Source organism: Miniopterus natalensis, chromosome 3, assembly GCF_054644295.1.
Source record: "Miniopterus natalensis isolate mMinNat1 chromosome 3, mMinNat1.hap1, whole genome shotgun sequence".
NCBI classification, from domain to species: domain Eukaryota; kingdom Metazoa; phylum Chordata; class Mammalia; order Chiroptera; family Miniopteridae; genus Miniopterus; species Miniopterus natalensis.
The window spans coordinates 83576207-83601903 of record NC_142083.1 but is presented as its reverse complement, the minus strand read 5'-3'; the positions used below and the strand labels follow the sequence as shown (position 1 = coordinate 83601903).

Below are 25697 nucleotides of genomic sequence, written 5' to 3'. Positions count from 1 at the left end.
TTTGGGGTATTTATCCCGTAGCTCTAATGGCTCCTTCCTGGCATTCTTTTCTGGCTCCCTGGTTGTCACTGTGTGATAATACCGTTGGCCCTGGGAGCTGTCTTCTTGGCCCTGCTGCTACCATTCAAATCAAGAGTGCCCGAGTCCGTCCTTTTGGACTGCCGATTTCCATTTTTAGTCTCCGAGATAGGCCTCTTACACAGTTGAAAATGATTTCTCAATGCATGGGAGAGCTTTCCTTTTACACAAATAGATGCAACCACATCCACAAATGTTATTAAGTGGGCTGTAAACAACATGGTGATAACTGTGTTAAAAGAAGTTCATAGTCTAGTTGGGAGTATAAGTAAAAAAAAATTAAAAAGATAATCTGGTTATCAGCATAGCTAATCCAATTCATCACTTGTTGCTCGAACAGCATCTGTGTGACAAGTGGTCAATAGAAAGCTTGACTATTACTCAAGTAATGTTACCCAGCCATAGGTTAGTGGCAAAAGCAGTAGGTGCTTTGAAGTCATGGTGCCCTGGGCAATCTGGGAAGGCTTCGTGGAAGTGATCCTGAGCTGGGTCTCAAAGGATGGAAAGTCACAAGAGTCTAAAGGTCTGTGAACTGGAGCGGTGATGGTAGGATCAGATGAGATGAGATCTTGGAAGAGAGTGCAAAGAGAAAGAAAGGGCATTTAAGTTCTAATGGAGGGAAAGTCCCATCACCCACTCCTCAACTTTGAATAATGTAGTTGCTTCTATCCAGTTTCCTTGTAATTAAAAATGCATGATTTGCAACTTACCAGTCTTTTTCATTTGTGGGAAAATTAATAAAAGCTAATTCCCTCTTATCTATGTCATAGTTGGTTTGGTGAGAGAGAGACAATGTGAGAGTTTGCATGTGTTTAAAATATTCTAATACCGACTTTGAGAGTGGCATGTGAAAATATTTTCCACAAAATATATACAGTAAGGTGATTCAGTGTACAGAGTAATTGATTATTTGCCCACTATACAGTCAGCAAAATTTGGCATTTAGGGGGTTCCTACAAATGAAGGTGTTTTGGGAAAACTTTATCTTATATTGATATTCTTTGGGCCACAATAGGAAAACTAATGAATGAAAGGGGTTACAGCTACTAAAAGATACAGTTCACAGAGGAAAACATTTTTACATTCTAGTACTTCATTAGTAATTATAATTTTTGTTTTTAATATTTTGAAGAAATTTTTTCTTTTTCAACTTATAGATAAAGAGATTTAATTTTGGTATTTCAGGTTGTATCTAAATAGGGCCTCCAGATCAACTATGTTTAATTGAGGTAAGTTAACCAGAACTACAATTTCTAACTCATCCATCATTGCTATTACTTTCTTTACTATTTTTCTTCCAAGCATCGTCAGCCTGTAGGACTCATTTGAAGCTGTTAAAAATATTTTTTGCTCCATGGGCAATTTAAATTTAGTTCAGTGGAATTTTATGTGAATTTCTACAGAGTGTTTTTCCAAAACAAATTGTGTCCAGACAGGCTTACCAATATATTCTGGAGGCAGCTTTCATTTGGAATTAGGTTCATCTTCTGAAAGTATTAGAAAGTTAATGGATTTTTGTGCATGAAGGTTTTAACCTGGCACTGGCTACATTTAATCTAGTTTTGTCCATAATGTTTAGGATCTAAAGGAACAAAATCACAGAAAATGCAATTAAAAAGCAATTGAAAATTTTTCTTTTAATACTTTCAATGGCCAGTAGGTGAAAGGAGAAATCTGGAGTTTAAAGATAAAGAACAGATAAAGATCTGTGAACCGTGGCCATGCAAGTGATAACTGAGTATCATTTGGGGCATATATCAATTAAAAGCTTTCTTTTACTAGTTCTCTCTTCCTTTGTAAGCCTGTCTTTCCTTAAATGAATATTTATTCATCCATATCTTCCTCTGTTTCTGGCAAATGGCCTTATCAAACCATCTTCTGTTTTTAATTCTCCCCTCCCCCAAGAACCATGACCATGAAAACACTCCGGGAAAGCAGATGGGGTGAGGGTCGGGACCGGAGCAGTTAAGTGACATGATAGCCATGCTTTGGAGAGATGGTGGCAGAGACGCCTCATTGGGTCTCTTCTTCCCTCTGGGGAAAGAAAAGGGGGAAGGATGAGCCATAAGGAGAATTTTGAAGTGACTAAATATTCTGGAAGCAGCTTCCATTTGAAATGAGGTTCACCTGAAAGGAAGTTAATGTATTCTTATGCCTAAAGATTTTGCATTTTCCCTGTCTTTTCAGAGATCCTCTCCTTCCTCTAGGTGCCCTCTCCATGCATTCTCTCTGGCTGTAGTGCTCTATTTCCAAATCAGTTCTCGTGTCTTTTCTCACCTTTCCAAACCTCGCTTTCTCTTCATGTGTGTGATTTCAGCTAGATATAGGCAAGTACGTTTAGGATGACAGTCTTTCTAGCTGTGTTTTTTTAAAAATTGTTAACAGATACAAATCTGAGTAGAATTTCAGGAATTATTGCTGTGGTGGGAACCAGTGGAGAGAAGAGGGTATATTTCTGGCAGACGACTCTGATACGCTTTACATTGTGCTGTCCATTTATTGGATTCGAATCAGCCTGACAAAGATCACTGTTGAATGAATTATGGTCATTTATGAATTTCCTGTCTGCTGCTTTTTGCCTCTTGATTTGTGCTGAGAAGTCCATTTTTTCTTTAAAAAAATTTTTTTTTGGTTAATCCTCACCTGAGGGTATTTTTTTCATTGCTTTTCAGGGCAAGTGGAAGAAAGGGAGGGAGGGGAAGAGAGAGAGAGAAACATTGATGTGAGAAAGACACATCGACTGATTGCTACTGGCTGCCTTCCTCACCTGCCCCAACTGGGAGTGGGGAGTGAACCTGCAACCCAGGTATGTGTCCTTGACTGGGAATTGAACCCAAGACCCTTTGGTGCACAGGAAAATGCTCTAACTACTGAGTCACACCGGCCAGGGTTCACCTTCCATTTTCATCCCCATATACAGGCAGCTCTCCTGTCAGTTTGGCACAGCCCAGACCTTCACCTATTTTGGCCCCAGACTGAGAAAATGTGTTTTCTTGGGGATAGTTATGACTTGGCATTGGTTCCCCTAGCCCAACTTGCACATATCCCTCAGAAAACCATCTCTTGACACTTTGCCCCAGATCTTTGAGAATTGGGTGAAATCATGGTGGTTGAGTCTTTTTCAAACCATTAAATAAATAACCCTTTGTGATGGTTAATTTTATGTGTCAACTTCACTGGGCCATGGGATGCCCAGATGTTTGGTCAAACATTCTGTGTGTTTTTCTCTGAAGGTGTTTTTGTATGAGATTAACATTTGAATCGGTAGACTGAGTCAAGCAGATTGCTCTCCTTAATGTGGGTGGGCCTTGTCCAATCAGTTGAAGTCCTGAGTACAACAAAAAGCCTCTCCCAAGAAAGAAGATTCTTCCTGCCCTCAAACAGGGATATTGGCTTTTTTTTCCTACCATCAGACTTGAACTGAAACACAGGCTCTTTCTGGGTCTCAAGCCTGTTAGCCTTCAGGGTGGAACTACATTAGCTCTCCTGGTTCTCAGGCTTTCAGACACAGACTAGAAATAAACCATTGGTTCTTCTGGGTCTCCAGTCTGTGACTCACCTTGTAGATCTTGGGACTTGCCTCCACATTCACTTGACCCAATTCTTTATAATAAATCTATGTATACATCCTATTGGTCCTGTTTCTCTGGAGAACAAATATACCCTTTTTTCTGTATGTTAATATTTTTGTAATTTGTTCATGCAGTGTGGTTGTCTGTGGGTGATGACCACCAGCTCACAATTGTTACAGAATTACATTGAACATTACTTTCTGGGACCCCTGAAATCATAATAAACAGCCTGTCACCCTCTTCAACTTCACAGCCTCTCTATAGGACTCCCAGATCTTTTTGAACTGAAACTGGAAATTCAGCCAGGTAGCTAAATAATTCCCAACTAACAATACTGACTACATTTGCGCTTTAGGTTGACAGCGGATGAAATATGTATGTTGTGAATTCTGTGGATGTTGGGGGCTGAGAATTGATTCCGGTTAGACTGCAAGCCCCTTTGTTGCTGAGATATTGCAATGCTCGATGCTTCTTAGTGAAGATCTCAGTCAATGTGATTGATACAGTACCTCTATACCAAGGTCAAATTGATGATCAAACACTGCATGTTGAATATTGCCTCTTTAGTATTCGTAATGAAAGCTGTATTGGTTCATTGTCTAATAGTTGTGTCAGAGTCCTGTTACCCTGAGCCATGGAGCCAGAATGCTCTTTTCATATTTTGTGTGGTAAAGGTTCAGTTGCTTCCTTTCTAAGTCTAAATTTTGTGTATAAAATGTGTATATTAAATTTTGGTATAATACGATTTAGTATATATAAAAAATGAGTTTTAGTTAAGTACAGCAAATGACTAGCATTTTTGTGTTATTGGTAGTACGAATATTCTGGGAAATATGTAAAAGAAATGACATTTACATCCTGTAATCTTTCCTAATCATCTTTATTGCAAATACAAGATTTATGCTTTTACTTTGGATTGAGATACAAATTGTCCCGATCTGTTTATATGTGTTCTTTGTCACTGAATTCTTCCAAATATTTAGCCGATTTCCTATGTATGTATGTACTCATAGAGCTGAAAATTTAGAATTGAAATCATTCCCAAGTGACTCCTCAAAAACCATTCTTTTTGAGCATAAGTAGGAAAGAATGCAATATTAAGATCCTCTTATTCTAGGAGAAATAAGCCAGACGGAGAAAGACAAATATCACATGAGCTCACTTATGTGTGGAATCTAATGAGGAAAATAAACTGAAGAATAAAATAGAACCAGAGGCATGGAAACATGGAACAGCCTGACCAATCTCAGAGGGAAGGGAGTGTGGGTGTGGGGGTGGGGCAGGAAGCGATTAACCAAAGAATTTATACGCATATATGCATTACCCATGGACACAGACAATAGGGTGGTGAGGGATTGGGGCAGGGCAGGATCCAGGTGGGGTGCAATGGAGGGGGAAAAGAGAGGGGCATCTATAATACTCTCACCAATGAAGATAAAGGAAGACCCTCTTATTAATACTGAGGAGGCAAACTGGAGCTTCAACTTCAATTACTGAAGCTGCTTTTCTACCATTAGTGCTCACATAGCTCCTTTGGTCTGGAGTCCACTAATCTCTTCTTTTGTGATTTAAATCCCTTCCTATTGTATTGACTGAAGATGATTTTCCCCAAATTATTCAATGAAGGAACTGAGGATATGTATTTGAAAAGTATATTGAATTGTTATGGAGTTGAGTTTAGCAAACATTTATACATTGATTCCGTTTATGAGTATATATAGACTTGTATCTCAAGGTCACACTAGGTCTTTCTGTAGTGAACCTTTCTCTAATTTACGGCATCTTCATTCTAGGTCCCTTTCTGTTGTTTCAATATTATAATCAAACTATTAGGGATATCATGGGAATGTAAGTAGCTGTCAGGAAGTTAATTTGGAGTGTGGGAGATGGAATTCCCTTCCTTGTATACAACACTTAGCTTTTAGTTTTAGAATTTGACAGGAACAGAACAAATGAAATAAATTACATGTAGAGCTCAGGTTTCAGGTGTGTTCAATTTTCATGCGTCATTCTATCCGAGTGTCTTCTGTGAAGGGTTATAAATTAGAAAATTGAAATAAAAATACTAAACCAAAGTGAAAATATTCTCTGTTCACTTGATTTCTTCAATAACAGGCCTCAAATGGAAGATTAAGAGAATGCTCTTGGGAGGGGTGTGGTGGAATGTATGTCAGTAAAGATTCTTTTCATTTTGGCTATTTTGTTTTACTGCTACTAAAAGAAAGCGGGGAAAATTAGTTTATGCGTAGGTTGAATGCCAGCGAAAATGCATAATAATATTTAGAGGACTTAATAGAGGGGCAGAAAGTATTAAATTAACATATTGAGTTATAAGATATGAACCTACCAGGTAGAAATTATAATCTGTTAAATTTTTACAGACTGTTTTTGTTCCTTAGTGATAAATAATACTAAAGGGAACTAGGATGTCCAGGCTTTTGGCCAATAATGAATCATATTAGAGAATTACCAACAGGTGATGTGTGAAATTTTTGAATAGACCTAATGATTGCAAAGCAGTTTATTTTATCCCCGGGAAGAAATTATAAAGAGCAACATATACATCTTGAGGCATTTTGTTCCCGGGAAACCACAGTGGGGCTCTGGCTGCCTGTCGCTGTATCCAATTCAAAGAAGGCAGGGTTGAATCATTTAAGGCGTTTATTGAGAAGGCCGGCCAACCAAGAAGACGGAGCATAAGAGCATCCAAACCTGTCGCAAGGAGGGCCTGAGGGTTAGGGCTATATGGGGAAACTGAGGCTGGGACTGGAACGCAGCTAGGGGCAGTTCTGGAAGTCCGCAGACGTCATTCTTTTGTTCTTGGCCATCTGACAATGTCTCCAAAAGGTGGCATCTTAACCCATTGTCCACAGCTGCGCCACCTCCTTAATTGCTTCAGTCTGGAATCAAGGGGAGTGCAGGGTGCAAAGGCCTAGGAGAAAGAAGCCTAAGGAAAAAAACCTTAAATCCCTGCTCACACTATGTGTTCTACGATTTTATAAGTAATATTAATCCTATTTCAGATTAATTCAGGTGCTCAATCTTTGGAAATTATAAGTGCCCCTATCAATTTCTCAACAGTTTGGAGCAGTTATGCTTTTATATGAAGAAACAAAAAACTTTTCACTATGTTAAAAAAAAAATAGGCAACTGTAAGGTGAAGCCTAGAGGAGGCCATTTTTATTTTTATTTATTTTTTAATATGTCTTTATTGATTTCAGAGAGAGGAGGGAGAGGGAGAGAGAAATAGAAACATCTATGATGATAGAGGATCATTGATTGGCTGCTTCCTGCATGCCCCCTACTGGGGATCGAGCTGGAAACCGGGGCATGTGCTCTGACTGGGAATCAAACCGTGACCACCTGGCTCATAGGTGTGGCTCAACCACTGAGCCACACTGGCTGGACTAGGGGAAGCCTTTTTTTTTTTTTTTAAATATATCTTTATTGATTTCAGAGAGAGGAAAGGAGGGGGGAGAGAGAGAGAAACATCAATGATGAGAGAGTCGTCTCTAATTGGCTGCCTCCTGCACACCCCCGACTGGGGATGGAGCCCACAACCTGGGCATGTGCCCTGACCGGGAATAGAACCGTGACCTCCTGGATCCTAGGTTGATGTTCAACTGCTGAGCCACTTTGGGCCAGGCTCAAATTTTACTTTTTAATCAAACTTTTTTGAGGGGTTGGGGGCTACATTAGTATGTCATCCCTGTGCTGGCTTCAGTCTGTATGGGTTCTGAAGGTTTTCCCTTCTGTCCTATCCCAGGGGTTAAGGAAAATAGGAGTTATCTACATGGTTTAATTTAGGAGTCTGGGCCATGTCTGAGCCACAGATATGTCTGTCTTGCTGAAAGTGAACATGCAGGCAATGAGAACTGTCATCCATGTAGCTTTGGGACATGGACCAAAGCTGCTGTGGGCTTAGGCAGTGACTTGGACGATCTGTGAGCCTTCACCTAGCTCTCCCCTTTGTGAATGGGGTCTAGTGTTCACTCCAGAGAAACTGGGGTGGGGCCTGGGGGATCTTTCTGTGCTGCCTCATCACCTCTCTAAGCAGTCTCTCCAGACCTGATCTCTTCCTTCCCAGCCCAGGGACCTGTCTCCTCAGTCCCTCTTCTTCCATCTCACCTCCTTCTGTTGAGAAATCTGTGTTCCAGGGCAAGGTAATCTGACTCTTCTTTTTTTTTTAGTCAAGTGAGGCCGTAGGAGTAGAGAAAGAACAAAGACATCTGTAACTATCTGTAACTGGCTGTGATCCATTAATTGTAGATACCACTGTACTCAGACCAGCTAACTCTTCATTTATTCTTCACAAATCTATTAATCATTGCAGAAATTTTATGCCCTGAGCCCTTTGGGACTTGACCTTCAAGACTCTGAGCTAAGCTTTTGGACCAAGAGCTATTTAGAAGTCATCCTTCCATGATGAGTGTCCAAAGTCTGTTTTGAAATCCAAAAGGTGATAATTGACTGAATTCTGGGTTATGTCCCACCTCCCTCTTTTTTTTTTTTTTTTTCCTGTATCTTCCCCTGAGCTCCTGGGGTTGGGGAAGGGCCACCTTACAATAGAGGATGGTAGGAAACTCAAGTTAGTAGTTCACTATAGGACTTACTACTCATTCCTTTATTTATCCATTTATGCAACTAATATTTATTGAATTGAGTAACTATTCTATATTTTAAAGTTGGTTTGCAAAGCCCAGCCCCAGCCCCTTCACCATGAAGCCATCTCTGCCTGCTCTGGCTTTTATTCCACTTTTCTCCTGACTCTTAGAGCGTTTGTAGTTTGTACCACACAATTAGCACTTAATTCTATATTACTTTGTATTGCAAGTCATCTTATGTGTACTATCTTTTCTCCTAACTAAATTGATGCTGGTTGAAGTTAAGAACTATGTTTTATATTTCTTTTGTATCCTTCCCATCCAATGTCTTGCTCACAGGAGTTCAAGAAATCCTTGTTGGTTGACTTCTCTGTAAATCAGTACTGACATTGGCATGAATTACATTCATGCATAGAAACTTCCTGAAACTGGGACTGGAGGATCTGCTTCCACACTCACGTGGCTGTTGGCTGGAGACCTCAGTTTTCCACCAGATGAACCTCTCCATAGGTCAGCTCCCAATATGGCTTTCCCCCGGGTGAGAGATCCAAGAGAGAGAAAGAACACTGGAGAGAACACCAACATACGCCTTTTCTGACTTAGTCTTCTAGTCACACACGTTCACTTCTGCCACATTTTATTGTCTTCTCTTCTAAATCCAGCCCTCGAGGGTATGAATACCAGGAGGCAGGGATCATTAGGGGGCATCTTGGAGGCTGGATACCACAGGATCTTTGCACTGGCTCTTCCCTATGATACCGTCATGGCCAACTCCCCCAATATTTATAATCTTCTTCAATTCTCTGCTCAAATAAATCTTTTCAATAAGGTTTACCCCTGCCATCATGGTTAAAATAGTCATCAGGCCCCATTCCCTCTGTATTCTCCAATCTTCCTAACTCTGCTCTGCTTTGTTTTTCTATAGCACACAATGCCTTCTATTACCCCGTATGGTTTACTTATTTGTTATATCAATTTCTTACTGTATGTCTCCATCAGTCCCTTTCTCCAAGCTCCAGGAGGGCAGGCTTCTTTCTTTTGCTCACTGATTGTGTCCCAAGGACCCAGAAAAACACCTGGCATATAATGGGTACTCAATAGGTATTGTTGATTGAATGAATAAAGACCATGGAATCATTTATTTAAAAATTGATTTAAAATTTCTGATGTCTCAAATAGACAACTTTAGCATGTATCAGAAACTCTCATCTCAAAACAAAAACTGGAACCTAAGCAAATTCGGCCTTCCACACGATAGCGAAGATAGATAGAAATGACAGATAAGCTAGAAGTCTTTAACAGGTGCATTCGGGTAAGAATGTGATGAGACTAATATACACTGCTGACGGGAAAATAAATTAAATCATCCCCTTTTGGAAAGTAGTACATGTCATCAGCTATAAAGTGGTCATAACTTCTAGCTCAGTAATCAGTCTCCTGGGAATTTATCCCAAAGAAATAATTCAAAGGAAAAAAAGAGAAGTTTATTACAATATCATGACAATGAAAATATGAAGATGTGTTCATCTAGGTGAATGGTACATTAACCCAATGAAATATTATGTTACCATAGGAAATGACAAGTAGGGAGAATTAAAGTACTCTGGGAGGGAAAGTCGATGTGGCCATACAAACTATTTCCAAACTAGACTCACCCCTAGGAATGAGAAGAAGGATTTTTCCTTTTCTGTTCCCAACTGTTCCAGGCACAATCTTTTCCAGCAGGAACGATTTTGACAGGCAGGAGAGGTGGGGTAGGAGACCAGGACCCAGAAAGTGGAGTTGCTGGGTTGTGGAAATGGGTATGTTCACTTTTCATTACAATTGTTTTTTATTTAGATATCTTTGACTTTAAAAAAAATTATCTTTATTGATTTCAGAGAGAGGAAGGAAAAGGGAGAGAGATAGAAACATCAATGATGAGAGAGTCTTCTCTAATTGGCTGCCTCCTGCACACCCCCGACTGGGGATAGAATCCACAACCCGGGCATGTGCCCTGACCGGGAATCGGACCACGATCTTCTGGATCTTAGGTCGATGCTCAACCACTGAGCCACGCCCTGCCAGGCAAGATATCTTTGATTTCTTTTTCTAGTTTCATGCCATTGTGGTCAGAAAAGATGATTTCAATCTTCTTGAATTTATTGAGACTTGTTTTATTGCCTAACATGTGATCTATCCTGGAGAATGTTCCACATTCACTTAAAAAAATTGTACTGTATAATTTTTGGATGAAATGGTCTATAAATGTCCACTAAGTAGATCTTGTCTAACTGACATTGAAGGCCATTATTTCCTTATTAATTTTCTCTCTAGATGATCTATCGATTGATGTGAGCGGGGCATTAAAAAATCTCCTACTATTACTGTATTACTGTGGATTTCTCCCTTTATATCCATTCATGATTGCTTTATATATTTAGGTGCTCCTATGTTGGGTGCTTGGTAGCTTTTAAAATGCCTGATCTGTTGAATTTATTGAATATTTGGCTTTACCTGTGAGGTTTTTTTCTTTTATTTATTTATTCATTCATTTATTTATTCATTTATTTCTAGTTATGGCCTTTCCTTTTCTACTTAAAGAAGACCCTTTAACGTTTCTTAAAAAGCTGCATTAATGGTGATGAACTCTTTTAGTTTTTACTTGTCCAGGAAACTTTTTATCTTTTTTTAAAAATTTTGAGTGATAACCTTGGGTAAATTATTCTAGTTGTAGGTCCCTTTCTTTCAGCACTTTAAAGGTGTCCTGCTACTCCCTTCTGGCCTGTAAACTTGTTGCTGAGAAATCAGCTGGGGATTTTTCCTGTTCTTTCATTTGAGAGATATTCTTGGTTTTTCATTTTGTTTGACTTTCTGTGTATGTTCGTATGGATTAGACAAAAATAGCTGTCTCTTCCAGTCTTGGGAATGTGGCCTTATGTAAATGTGGGCTGTGTGTAGGCTGTGTGTGCCAGGTGGTTTTGGCAGGTTGGTAGGAGCTCAGTGGGTGTCTTAGTTGTCCAGGGCACTGGCCCACTGAGCTGGAGAGGTTACAGGTGAGGAGGCCACATGCATGTAGTAATGCCCTGTTGATCCTGCTAGCTTTCTTTGTTCCGGCTGAAATGAGCTCAGGCAATGTGTCCAGCAATGTACTACAGGGACCTTGCAGGTAGGCCAGGGCACCTGGGCAGAGGCCCACCCACCCTGTGGAGGTGGATTGGGACATAAACACCAGTGGTCACCAGCTCCTCTGATCCTGCGGAATTCCCAAGGTCCCCAGAGATCTCCCAAGGCTCTCCATTCTCCTCTATACGTCTCTCTCTTTCTTGTACTGAAAGTTGTCCCTGCGGAAGCGGCCTCTCCACAGGCTGTGTGCTGAGTAGTTTTGGGGAGCTGCTTGGAGCTAGCCCTGGACACCTGCCTGCTGGAGGAGCAGCTCTCAGCAAGGAGCCAGGTGGGTGTGGTGACGGCCTGTTTTCTCGTGTGCTCCCTTTGTTTGTAGGCAAAGGGTCCAGGGAATGTACCTGGGAACTAGCAGGGGGGTCTTGCAGGTGGGTCGAAGCCTCCGGTAGAGCTCCTGCTCACCCTGTGGACGTGCAGGGGAAGGAACAATGGCTCCACCTGCTCCTCCGGCCTCGAGAGTTCCTGGAGCTCCCAGAGGGCTTCCCTGGCTTCCCAAGCTCTTCTATTCCATCTGTTTCTCTTGTTTGTTGTCAGAAGCTGTTCATTCAGGGCTTGGCTGTCTTGCAGGAGCAGGTGCTCTCAATGTACATTTGAGTTTCTATACGTATATTTGAGTTTGCTCATGGGAGGGGACGAGTTTGGCATCTTCCTGTGCCGCCACCACCTTGGACCTCTCTCTGCCTATTTTTTTTTTTTTTTAAAGGACTCAAAAATATCACAGCATAAAGCGAGACAGGTATTTTTGTCATTGTCTAGTTAAACTGGTTAATGTAGACAATACATCTGGGAAATTCCAGTTGTAAAGTAAAATTTTGGACATTAAACAACTGATTATTTGTCACAGTTTTGATGTTTGTTCTTTCACTATAGGTTGTTTTGGCATGGTGACCTTTCAGAACCTGTTTAGTTTCTTCTAGATTCTATATCTTCCATAGAAATAATAGTTGGATGGTCACATTGGCAAATTTTGCCACAAGTATAAACATCAGAGAATGTGGTAGGAGTGGAAGCAGAGAGTTAGAAGTCTATACAATAGTAGAACAGGTGAGAAGCGATAGTGGCTTAGACTAAATATTTGTTGAATAGATAAATAACAGGCAGTCTGAAATTTGTTTTGAAGAAGTGAATGGATGAAGTTTCTAGGCCCTTAGGAGGTTTTTAGAAAATGGTCATGCTGGGTCTGCCATGCTTTTAGCATTTCATAGTAAACATTTATCTATAATATGACCGTGCAAGCTTTCAGCTGGAGCTGTAGAAACTCAGATAGTAATTCTCGTCTTAGTTTGATCAAAAGTAAATATCACTTAACACATGTAGTTTGGAAGACAAGTCTTTCAAAACAGGCTTTTTGTTGGGGAAAAAGGGCAAGAATAGTCCAAGCAGTGGAGCCTCTTGAACTAAGTCGATGCTGCTCAGATTAACTTGACATTTTTCAAGACTTCAGTTTTATTTTCTTCCATATAGACTCAAGGAGCAGGTGCTATTTAAAAAGTGTTTTTCTCTGCTATGCTAGATGTGAGGCTATAAGCAGCATGAGGATAAGCACTTTCATAAATCCCAGTCGTTCTGAGTATAATTTTGGATGCTAGTGAGAATGAAGATCTCAGAAGAAGTCAACAATTGCTTATTCAACAATAAGCTAGGAGTGGTTGCTTCTGTTTTTTTCATATCGCATCTTTTTCTGCCCCCTACATGGCTAAAATAAAATTTCTTTGACGTTCTGCATTACCAATTGCAAAACAATGGCCTAATCTGGCCCGCAGAGTGCTTTTGATGGCACCCACAAAGTTTGAAGGTTTAGAAAATTTCATATTAAAAATCTGGGTTTAATGACTATGCTGTACACCTGAAATAAATATAAAATAATATTGAATGAAAATTTTAGTTGAAAAAAATTTAAAAAATTTAAATCTGGATTTCTAGCATCTCTTGAAAAGGCAGGCAATCTGGTGAATGGTTGCTATGGTCCTCCACTAAGCAATGAGCTGCAGTATCTGCCTTCATTAGGTGGTTCACTATAGATTTCATGCTCTATGTCTTACAAACTGCCCAGTGTATTCATTTCCATTACGTGCCTGGCCTCTGTAGGTATTTGCGTTTGCAATCCCTGTTTTGATGGCACACTATGCCATCACTATGCCACACTATGCCACACTGTGACCAGATGACCACATGTTAATTATATGCTTAGCTGATAATGAATATAATACAGTGAAGTGACATAGCACTGTAACAATATTTTTTGCATTTGTCTGTTGATGTAATGATGAACCTGTTGGTCAGAGATGTTCTAATTCCATCTTGCTCGCTATGTGGCACGTTATATTAATAGTGGTAACATTTGATGTGGTACAGTGTGATTCAGCTTTTCTGTTCCACTCCTCATGGCAACAACAAATGTTTTCCTTCTGAGTCAGCATTACCTAGATGCTACTGCTGACCAAAATTAGATCATATATTTTCAACCACATAACTGTGAACAGTTAAAAATTTTCTTAATATTGATTGCGTATGTAGTCATGTAATTGGCCTATGTTTTTAGTTCTGTGATCTATGTGGCTCCTTCAGAGCCAGAGGGAGAAATACAACAGCATGTTCTTTGTTATGCAAGAATCATTACATTGTAATGAATAGGTAATATTAAATTGGGCTGATGAGTCATATTACAGTAATCCAATATTTCCCTTGTAAAATCTCTGAGGTTTATGCAAGGAAATCTTTTCTTCTAACAAGAAGAGTGATTCTGAGGCATGTGCCTCCCGGCACGGCAGTTTTTATTTACTAGTTGTGTGATCCTGGGTAAGGAGCTTACTTAACCTTTCTCAACCTCAATATATTCAGGGTTAAATGAGATCACATATATGGGAGCCCGACAGGGCCTGGCACAATCAGGGCTAGTATCTTTTTAATGGAAGTTGATTCTGTTTCTTTTCTTTTTGAAAGGATTTTTAGCGAGAGAGAAGAAGGGAGAGGGAGGGAGAGAGAGAAACATCAATGTGAGACAGACACATCAACTGGTTGCCTCCTGCATGGCCGGGTACTAACCTGCAATCCAAGTACGTGCCCTTGACCTGGAATGGAACTCGTGACCCTTCCATCCGTGGACTAGCGCTCTAACCACTGAGCGCACCAGCCAGGGCAGAGGTGGATTCTTAAGATTCACACATAGGCTAGATCAGCCTTCCACTTGAAATGCATTTTCCCATATAATATGGGATCACGTATTGTATACACAGGGGATACATCTTGAATACATTTGAGGGGAAAACGCAAAAGATTGATAATCTTCCCGTCTACTCTGAGGCCAAGCAAAGCAGACCATAAACGTTATTTAGCATTTCTTTTCTGAATTGACCAAAAATTATAGCAAATCCCTAAAATATGTCCTGGGATCCATCCCAATTTTAACCCCAGTCTATAATTCATCTACTTCCAGCTTGTTTATCTTATTAATGCTGTGGACTAGCAACATTTTCATATTCCCTGATGTCATGCAATCCTTTTTTTCCTTGTTGAAATAATTTCTATAACTCCATCACTTTGTATTTTTCATTCTGATCATTAGCATTAAGTCAACAAATATTTAAGTTATGTCCCAGGAGCTATGCTAGGCATGAGGGATGGCCAAAGTGAGTAAGAGAAAGACCCTGCTCTTGTTTGCTTATGGTCTAGTAGATAGACTGACAGATTTATAAGCAAATTACAGCTACTATGCATTGTGTTGCTCACAAACAGCAGAGAAGATTCTGTGCTCTGCCCTTTACAGAATATATTAATGGGCGTGGTGTAGTATTTATATAGTTGTTGGATGCCTCTCCAGCATCCATTCCCCACTTCTTCCCTACAGCTCTCAGTTTCTGTTTCAGGATCCTCAGGGGAGGGATTTCACCCCTGGCTCAAGGGGTGCAGCACTTAACCAAGGTTAGGCAGTCAGTGCATTTCTTGCTCCTGGCCACAGTGATTGGTTCAGAGATGGCCAAGTGACCTGTGGTAGTGAATCTCATAACTTTTAGAGTGAACCTCCTAACTTTTTGCTGGGAAAACCAGAACAAAGGCATTCTCTCATTTTCAGTTTGGGGTGTTAATACAGATATGAGGCCTAGAACTGCTGTAAGCACTTTTATAAGCTTGGAGGCTCAGAAAGAGGAAGTATCACTGAAAGGCTCTCAGAGAAACCCTGATGATTTCATAGCCTCTGGACAGGCCTGTGCTGAAGCCTGCCTTTCCACCGGGCTTTCTGTGATTGTCGCTGGTGGGTTCTCTTCATTGTTTAAACAACTGTGAATTTGGTTTCCTGTTACTTGAAGCAAAGCATCTGTAAGGATACACGTGACCTCACAGTAGCTATCACCCCCATTTTTATAGCTGAGGAAACAAAAGGCACTTCTTGTCCTTTATCATCAAACTAATACATGGCAGAGCTATGGTATAAACCAAAAGTTTGATTGACTCCAAAACCTTCATTCTTCTATGACTGTGCTTCCAGCTCTTCCAATGCAGTATGGTAAATGGTATATGAAAGATACATTAATGTCACAAAGGAAGGAGTGTGTGTGTGTGTGTGTGTGTGTGTGTGTGTGGTGTGGGAGTGGAGATATTTCAGGAGAAGGAATGGGATGTACAGAGGCATGGAGTGGCAGGCTCATGGTAGATACTAAATAAATGTTTTCTATTTCATTTTACTTTATGCTTCTGAAAAAAATTTACGTTGTCACAGAATCGTTTTGAGAGAGTCCCAATAACTTTCTGGGTCCTTGAACATAGGAGACTGAGAGTTACTCTCAAAAAGCTATAATTCTTTTTTATTCTGCCCTATTCCAATCCAATAGCTGTTTGCTTTGCCTTTCTTTTTTTTATTGAGGTATAATTGACATATGACATTATATTAGTTTTGATATCAGACACAATGGGTCCATTATTGCCTGTTGCTACTAATAAGCCAATAAGCAGAGACAAGGTTGAATCTTTTTGAGCATTTATTTGAATTGCTGGAGATAGGAGAAAGCAGCAGTTTTGGCACCTTGAAAAACTGCTCTTCTAACATCTCCTGCCAGTTGGCTGATTATATAAGGATGGGGGGGGGAGGGGGGGAAGCTACATGCAGTGGGGAGGGTATAGCAGGATAAGGGCTTTGGGGTATGTGGTCAGTGTGTCCACTCCCAAGATCTTGAAGTCAAATAACAAGGTAGTTAATCTTTTTATGATGTCAAACAGCTTAGCCTGTGCTGGGAATCAGAGATGGACAACATTTCTGAAGCAAACTCCTGGAGTCTAAGATTGGTTCTATACGTACATAGTAAATATGAATGGGATGCAAGGGTTTTGCTCCCTGGATGGAGTGGTATTGAGGAGCATCCAGAAATATCAGCTCTGTGTGCAAAAGATGCTGTTAAATCAATTCCACATGAAACAGTTGGGTGATATAGACATTGTATATAACAATTGTCTTATATTATTGTTTAAGCTAGACACAAATTAGGGAGCATTTAATGGACTTTTCTTCTGTTTACTTGGTTCATTCATTCATTCAATAAATATTTGCTGAGTCTCTACCATGTGCCATTTGATATTCCAGCTCTGATGATTTGAAAGTGAATTGAACACATTTCTACTGCATGGGTATACTTATGTCAACATGTAAATTATAATAAAATCGTGCACACTTCTCGTGAGTATAACTTGGCATGACATTTCTGAAGGATGGATTAATAATAGGCACCAAATGCCTTTGACAGTGTGCATATCTTTTGATTCAGCTCTTCAAGGAATTTATCCTAAGGAAGCAAAGGACAGCTCCAAAGCTTTAACTGCAAAACTCCTCACAGTTTTGTTGATAATCTCAAGAAGTTGGGAATAATCTGATTGTCCCCCAAACCAAGGAGATTAGTTATTGAAACTATTCTGTAGGTAGCAGGGAGCCAGTTGAGGGCTTTTTGTTTTGTTTTTTAGCACCAGAGTGGCATTGGATGTGCGTGTGTGTGTGTGTGTGTGTGTGTTATTTAAAAGGTAATTTTAGAAGCAGTGAGGGGAATGATCTCTAGTAGGGAAAAAACACAGAAAAGAAGGTTTTTGCAATAGTCTGGGACAAAGATGATGCAGAATTGAGCTAGAGCAAGGGCGTGGGAATGGAAAGGACAACTGAATTTGGGAGAGCTCTTCAAGGTAGAATCAATAAGATTTGTTGACTGACCATAAGTGGCAGAGAGTGTGAAATATTGGAGAGTGAGCTAGTGAGGATAAATCTGATATTTCTCATTTAGAAGAAGCAGGCTTAGGGGGCATAGGAGTATGATTTTGAACACATTCAGGCTGAGGTTACAGATCCTCCTCCTGGCTATTGCCATGGTGACCCCTTGAGAAGAAAGGAAAGCTTTGAGAGGAGATGTGGAATGTGGTTAAGTGTTTGGGCTCTGAGACTGGCTGGTTGAGACTGAATGCAGGTTCTGCCACTTAGGACCAAGCAATTTACTCAGCCGCTCTGAGCTACAAGCCCTGGTCTCTTAGGATATTCTTCAGAGTACAGGCTTAAGCAGGGTAAGTCTTGCAAAGCGCTCAGTACATAGTAACCGCTCAATACATGTCAGCTTTTTAAAAACAGAAAGTTCCATAAGAGAGGGAGAGTCCCACATGCCCTGATTTTTGTTTTTTGTTTTTCCCTTAGGCTCTCTTCCCACTTTATATGGCTCCACTCATAATAACTTCTTCTGCAGCGCAGCCAAACGCCTGTTCCCACTCGCTGAGCACTTTGTGCAGAAGCACCAGCTCCCCGCTCTCTTACAGATGCAGGATTTCAGGTCCTAAGCTTAAACATATATTTCCTCAGCTCCCTTTCTCATCCCTAAGCCTTCTTTAAGAGCAATACACAGTGTGCTTTCTGGAACTCTCTTTAACTTTATTTTCTCTTCCAAATCCTCTTCTCTCTTTTGTCAATTTCCCCAAAACTGGGTATTTTCAAGAGGCAGGTGGAAACACCCAGGAGAGGGACTGGGGCTGGAGACAGTGCTTGCAAGCCATTGGTGTTGAGACCACAACAAAAGATAGGTTTAGCTAGGAAGGCGTGAAGAATGGGAAATTGAAAGGGTGTCAACACTGGAGAACTGAAGGGGGTGAGCAATGGAGAAAGAGCTTGGGAAGGGCAGAAAAGGGAGGGCTGGAACAGTAGGAGTAAAAACCAGGAGGCCCAGGAGAGATGGCTGTCTTGGAAGCTAGATGGGGTGGAAGTTTAGAGTAGGCTCTGGCCCACAGTGTTACATTTTTTGGGAGAGATTAAATAGGGTGATAACTGAAAAGAAACCATAGGATATGACAGTAAGCAAGCCATCAGGAATCTTAGAGCAGTGACTTGCCCAAGGTCATGCAACTTGTAAGTGGTGGAGCTAGGACCTAGGTGGTCTGTCTCCAGAGCTCATGTCCTCCATCACTCTGCGCTACAAGCAATATTTTTTGTACACCCTCTAAAATGTTAGTAGCATGTCTCGTGTGCTTGTGTGTATTGGAAACGAATGATACGTTATTTCATTGTTATAGAAATGAAACGCTAAAACCAAAGCTCATACTTGTATGCTGAATTCCATGTTCTCTATTCCCTAAGCCAGGAGGAGAGGTTTATTGACACATGTGATCTATTGTACACATCTGTATTTACTTTAGACACCTAAGAAACACATCCATATTTGTTTTATGAAGACTATGCCCTTCTAAGACATTGATCACAGCTTTACAAATAGAACAAAGCAACACAATACCCCAGTTTTGATGAGTGAAGAGAGCTGTGGTAATTCCAGTTCTGCATGCTGAAAGTGTGTGGTTCTGCTTTGGTGTCTGCTTTGCATGTATAAATATCAGCTGCCTTGCAGAACAGCTGACATGGGGTAGGCTCCTGGACAGTGCCTGAGACATGCAACCTGGTCTGATACTTGAGTTTTCTTGTCCTTCTTTGTGTCTTTCAGTGCTTCCTGAAACTCCTCACCTAGAAAACTAGAAGATAGCTGCTAACTATCAGTCTAGGAGAGTGTGGATAACACCAATCTCCATCGAAGAAGTCTGTAAAATTAGTAATATTATTATGACACATGTCATGACAACACAGAGTTAAATATTCTAGAATTTACGTAAGGATGATCTTGATATTTTGATGATTACTGCATAACACTTAAACCAACTTTTAAGTTCAAGTTATAATAATAATTATCATGTTAATAATAATAAATGACACTTATTGAATACTCTGAGCACTGTGCTAAGCATGTTACGTAGATAACCCCATTTTATGGGAAAGGAGACTGCTCCTTGGGGAGCTTTGGTAATTATTCAAGGTGCTATAGCTAACAAGCACGGAGTCAGGATCTCCACCGAGACAGCCTGGCTTTAGAGCTCTGGTCTTATCCTTAGAACTTTCTCTTCCAAATCTTAAAATTAATATTTCTTCTCATGCAAATCATGATTTCTAGAATTCTCACTTTCTAGCAGCAACATTCCTTATATTTCTTTGAGTCACTGGAAAGGCTCACCCTCCCCCCCCCCCCCCCCCCCCCCCCCGCATTAGGCTTTTCTTGAAACCCAGAAACATTTCTCTCTGGTTGCTCCGCTGTTTCTCTCATCACCGTGTTGACTGACAGGCTGTGATTCAGCTGGAATACAAGGCATAGCACTGCACGGATGGGGGATGATGGTGGGGGCTGTCCGTTTAAATGGCTAGGAACTTCTTCTCTTCAAATATGTCTGAGTTTCTAAATGTTTTCCAGGAATCAAAGAGAGACAAAGCTCATAAATGACATGCTTTTATAAAAGAACAATCTATTATGAGAAATTGGGGATGTTAGAGGAGGAGCCCATTTTGTGAGGGTGAAAAGAGTTTGAACAATAGGAATGCATATCCATGCCCACTTTTCCCCCCTTTCCCCATGATTTAAAACAAAACAAAAGACATATCACAGGAACAGAAAATAGTCTTTCTAATGTTTTTTTCATGAGTACATTTGTACAATTTAAACTTTCACGATTACTGAAAGGTATAGAAGTATAAATATTGTCTTGCTAACAGATAGCCTATTTGCTAGTCACAAAATGGCTAATTCAGTTAAAACCCCATGAAAAATGTTGGACGAAATACATATTCAGTGGGAGACAGAAGGGTGGGAGGGGTGGGATGATGGATGGGAGGTGTTATCCCAGCCTAAGTTTTTTTTTCTGAATTGGGCCAATGCAATGGAGCAACTAACTAGGGGATTCCTGGAATCACTGTTGCTATTCTGCAATTCCAGTCAGCCCCAGGACCTCAAGTGATTCCCAGGGACACACAAGCTGGAATGGATCATCACTGTCAGGTGATGCAGGGCCCCAGCCAGGACCAAGGCAGGATTGGATTGTGTGGTTAGACCCCTGCAATTCCCTGCTGGCTGGCTGCTCAGGCTGGCCCCAGTCATTTCGTTAACCTCATGATGATGCAGTATGATTTAAATGTTTAAACCTCACTCAATGTCATTTTTTGGTAGTACAAAGCTTTATTGAGATATAATTCACATACCATAAAAATCACCCTTTTAAAGGGTACATTTCAATGGTTTTTAGTATATTCCTAGAGGTATTCAATGATCATTGCAATCAATTTTAGAACATTTTCACCAATCCCCCCAAAAAACCCGTTAGCTGACCGCTTTTCCCCCACTTTCCCTCATCCCTGGCCCTAGGCAACCACTAATCTTTCTCTATAGATTTGCTATAGATATGCTCTCTCTCTAGATAAAGTTCTAGATGTTTCATATAAGTGGAATCATACACTATGCCGTCTGTTATGACAGATATCTTTCATTTATAGTGTTTCCAAGAGTATCCATGCTGTAGCATGTATCTACTTCATTCCTTTTTATTATCAAATACCATTCCTTTGTAAGGATTGCCACATGTCATTTATTCATCCATCAGTTAGTGGACATTTGAGTTGTTCCCCCTTTTTTGACTATTGTGAATAATGTTGCTATGAACAGTCATGCACAAGCTTTTGTGTGGATGTGTTTTCCATTTTTCTTGAGTATCAACCCAGGAGTGGAATTGCTGGATCACATGGTAACTATGTTACCCTTTTGAGAATCTGCCAGACTGTCTTCCAAAGTGTCTGCACCATTATACGTTTCCATCAGCAACGTATGATGGGTCCAATTTCTCTACTCAATGTGATTTCAATAGGTTTCTGTTTTGGGTTTGGGGACTTCCATTGCTATATTCTTAAAAAGTCAGAACTCAAAACATCAGCCAGTACAATGTCATAATAATAATGATAATATCTTGTATACTTGTATTGAGGCCTTTTATGTGTGGTGGGGCATTATCTCACTTAACCATCACTGCAGTGCTCTGGTATAGGTAGTGCCATTTGAATTTTAAAGATGAAGAAAGTGAGGCTTAGAGGGACTGTGACATGTCACACAGAGTCACACAGCTGGCAGGTGGCAGAGTCAGGGCTTGAACTCAGATCCTCCAGATTTCAAAGCCTGTATTTTTGAAAACCACACTATTCTGATAAGCTCAGTGTCGTTTACATTTGAAACTGTCGACAGGCTGGATAAAGTGTTAAATTACCAAGGTGATATTGCATTATTTCCCCTTTTAATCAACCAAAAATGACAGTTATAAACATACCTTGCACTGGCCCTACTGCCCTGGGCCTTTGTAATCATCCAGCATCCCTCTGAGTCCTTGGCATTCCCAGCACAATGAGGCACTGAGCCAGGATGCGAAGCCATGGCTAAGAGAGCCACTTAATAATTCCACACAGACTGTAACTTCAGCCAGTTATTGAATGCGAAGCATTATCACCCTCAACTAATGCAAACAGACAGGGTTCTGGGCACTGCTGTGGCAGGGATGGTTTTGTCATCTAGGATTATAAATTGCATTAAACATTTTTAGAAACAAAATTTATTCAGTTTTGAATGATAAAGCAACATGTGCTCAGTATAGATGTTGTAAAATTCAGAGAACTAAAAAAGGAAAAGATTTCCCCCAAATCTCAACTCTTAGAAACAACCACTGTTAATATTTTTGTATATTTATGCCTACTCTTTTTCTTTTGCATGCATTAAAAGCATTCGTGAATTTTTTCCTGATTATAAAAGTAATACATATACCTTGTAGGAACATTAGAAAATTCAAATAAAACATTGCTATCTCAACATTTATAGATAGTCATTACCAACATTTTGGTATTTTCTTTCATTGAATATGTATACATATGTGAACATATAACAAGTTTGGGATCACAGTATTTTAATTTAATTTCTACCATTGTTCTATGAAGTAATTAATATGACTGAGGTTACAATATACACTTGATCTTTTTAAATTTTTTTATTTTTATTTCAGAGAGAGGAATGGAGAGGGACAGACAGAAACATCAGTGATGAGAGAGAGTCATTGATCGGCTGCGCCTCCTACTGGGGATCCATCCCGCAACCAGGGCATGTGCCCTGACTGAGAATCAAACGGTGACCTCCTGGCTCATAGGTCGATGCTTCAACCACTGAGCCATGCTGCCCTGGCTTGCACACTTGATCTTAAACAAAAGTGTTGACCAGGCCACTTGCTAAGTGTGGGACTTCGGGCAAATAACTTAATCTCATTGCACTTCAGTTTCAACCCCCGTAAAACAAGGCCAACCACATGCAGTGTCTGTTTATTGGAGAGTGTTTAGCACCTCGCCGTCATTCAATAAATGTTGACTAATTTTTATCAGTCATGCTTCTGGTTTTTCTTAGTACCTTTAATGCTGCCATGCTTCGTTAGTAAGATAGGTCTCTGGACAGTAACACCTATGTTCCAAACACCTTTTTACACTTGTGTCCCAGATATTTTTATGTTTCTCTCAAGTTCATGTCAACACATACCGAGTAGACACAGGCACCCGCACGCGAGACGGTCTCATTTCATATTCAAATTACACACACAGAGGCACAAGGCAGAGATTTTCACACACACGAAAAGCACTCAGCCCAGCCCAGCACCCACAGATCCAGGTCCATATCCACGCTTCTGCACACTCCCGCAAACATGGATCCGTCGCCCCCAGATAGAGCCACGCTCACAGATCCCACTCAAAACCTAGCTACACGCAGGGCTGGCCCCATGCAAAAAAAACATCGCCAGGGGCTCGGGTACGGACGGGGGCCTGGCTCTTACTTCCTTTGGGTTGGCTCTGTTTTAGTTGTTGTTTTTGTTGTTCTCCTTGGAGTTATCATCTCCCCCTCTTCTCTCTACCCAGCCGCCCGGGCCCCCACTGCGCATGCGCCCTGCATCCCTTCCCCGCCTGGGTACCAGTCCGCGCTCCCGGGCCCTCTCGGCGGAAGACATGGGACCGCGTCACGCACGCCCGGCCCCTTAAAACGCCGCTGCCTGGAGCCGCCTCCCTCCCAGCGGCCCGCGGCCGGGATGGAGTAAAGGGGGACCCGTCGACCTGCCCGCGGGGACAAGCGATGGAGTTAAAGCAATCTTTATCCACCCATCTGGAAGCCGAGAAGCCTCCGAGGCGCTATGGGGCGGTGGAGGAGACGGCGTGGCGAGCGGAGGGACTGGGGAGAAGTGAGTACTTCCGACGGAGGACGGTGCCTTTGGAGATCCGTGCGCGGTCGCCCGTGGTCGCGGGACGCGGGGACCGTGGGGAGCGGGGCGAGGGAAGCGCCCCCGCAGCCGGGCTGCCCGCGCGGGGAGGGATGCGCAGCGCTGCTGAGAGCTCTGCCGTGAACAAAAGGGGGACCCCGGGCTGGGCTGCACCCGGAGGCTCGGGAAATCGCGAGGCAGCTAGCGGAGAGCTGGGGGGGGGGACCCCGGGACCCCGGAGTCCCGGATCCGCAAGCTCTCAGCTGGTCCTGGAAAGTAGGGTCTTTCCAGAAGCCGAGCGCGGAGGGTCCGTTCTCGGCCGATGGGCCATCCAGGAAAGCGCCCCTGCCCCTGGAGGGGGGAGTGTCCGCTGGGCTTCCGCGGTGTCTGTCTCCGCACGAGGTTCAGGGCACAGCTGAAACGCCCAGCGTTTCTTCCCCGCCCTCTCCTGGGCTGCGGGCGGGGGGAAAGGGTTAGGGGGAGGTTAACCCTGTCACACACTCAGTCCAAGTCTTTGGTTTGGCTACCATCCTAGAAGGTAGTTCGGAAACCGACCTGCTGTCTCCGTTCTCTTTACGGTATTTTGGGGTCAACACCATTTCCAAATAAACCAAGGGTTTTGGTTTTGTTTTTAATTGATGGGACGCAATAGTTGAATGAAACTCCTGCCCTCCAAGTATAGAGGCAGCCGCAGGGGCCCCAGGGTCACCAGCCCGCCCTGCAGACCCAGGGCGCTCTCCCCTGCCCTGCCCTTGCCTTGCCTGCTCTAGACCCTGCCTCCTGCCTGGCTGGCAAAGGCCCTCTGTCCTTCTCAAGGACCCTCAGCTCTGCCTTGGCGCCGAGTGACCATGCCCGGCGCCAGTCTCAGAGCTGTGTTGGACCAAACTATTGTGAATGTGCTCTTTTCCTGCCTTCACCTAGTAGGAGATTTGGGGGGGGGGGAGAGAAAGAGAGAGAGAGAGGGAGGGGGAGGGGGAGGGGGAGAGAGAGAGATGGAGGGGGAGAGGGGGAGAGGGAGAGAGGGGGGAAGGGAGGGAGGGAGAAAGTGTGTGTGGTGGTGGGTGGGGGGCTTTCTTCATGCCTGTAATTACAAATTCAGAAAATTCTTCCTAGAATGGCTCAGGCTGTATTCTGTCCCTCATGGGTTCAAGCTGAAATAACAATCAACTGTCTTCGTTTTGCACCTGGAACCCGTAGTGCTCCCAACCTCTCTTCCCTTCCCTTCCCTTCCCTTCCCTTCCCTTCCCTTCCCTTCCCTTCCCTTCCCTTCCCTTCCCTTCCCTTCCCTTCCCTTCCCTTCCCTTCCCTTCCCTTCCCTTCCCTTCCCTTCCCTTCCCTTCCCTTCCCTTCCCTTCCCTTCCCTTCCCTTCCCTTCCCTTCCCTTCCCTTCCCTTCCCTTCCCTTCCCTTCCCTTCCCTTCCCTTCCCTTCCCTTCCCTTCCCTTCCCTTCCCTTCCCTTCCCCCTTTTAAAATATTGGTCTTTCCTACTGTTTCAACCTTTCAAAAGCCTTTGGCTTTGGTACTCTGGCATAACAGCAGGGCTGAGGGTCTCTGCTTCCTACAGGCTCAAAATAATATCCAGAATGGCTGTCTTTCACTGATAGATTGCCATGTACCAGCTCCTGTGTAAGAACTTTAAATGGACCATCTCATTCTATCTCCACAACAACCTCCTGAGGTGAAAACTACA

The 25697-nt window shown here is 42.1% G+C and overlaps 1 protein-coding gene across 2 annotated transcripts in view; it reads left to right on the top strand.

Moving 5' to 3' along the window:
• Nucleotides 1–25697, top strand: part of BMERB1 (bMERB domain containing 1) — a 133136-nt gene that overhangs the window by 11831 nt on the left and 95608 nt on the right. Inside the window, exon 1 of one of the 2 annotated variants that reach the window (XM_016196243.2) lies at nt 23767–23989. The exons of the other annotated variant lie outside the window; for it this stretch is intronic. Coding sequence (XP_016051729.1) covers nt 23884–23989 — 106 coding nt within the window. The 5' untranslated portion in view covers nt 23767–23883. Of the gene's footprint in view, nt 1–23766; nt 23990–25697 lie in introns of those variants that run through there. 2 annotated transcript variants of the gene reach the window in all.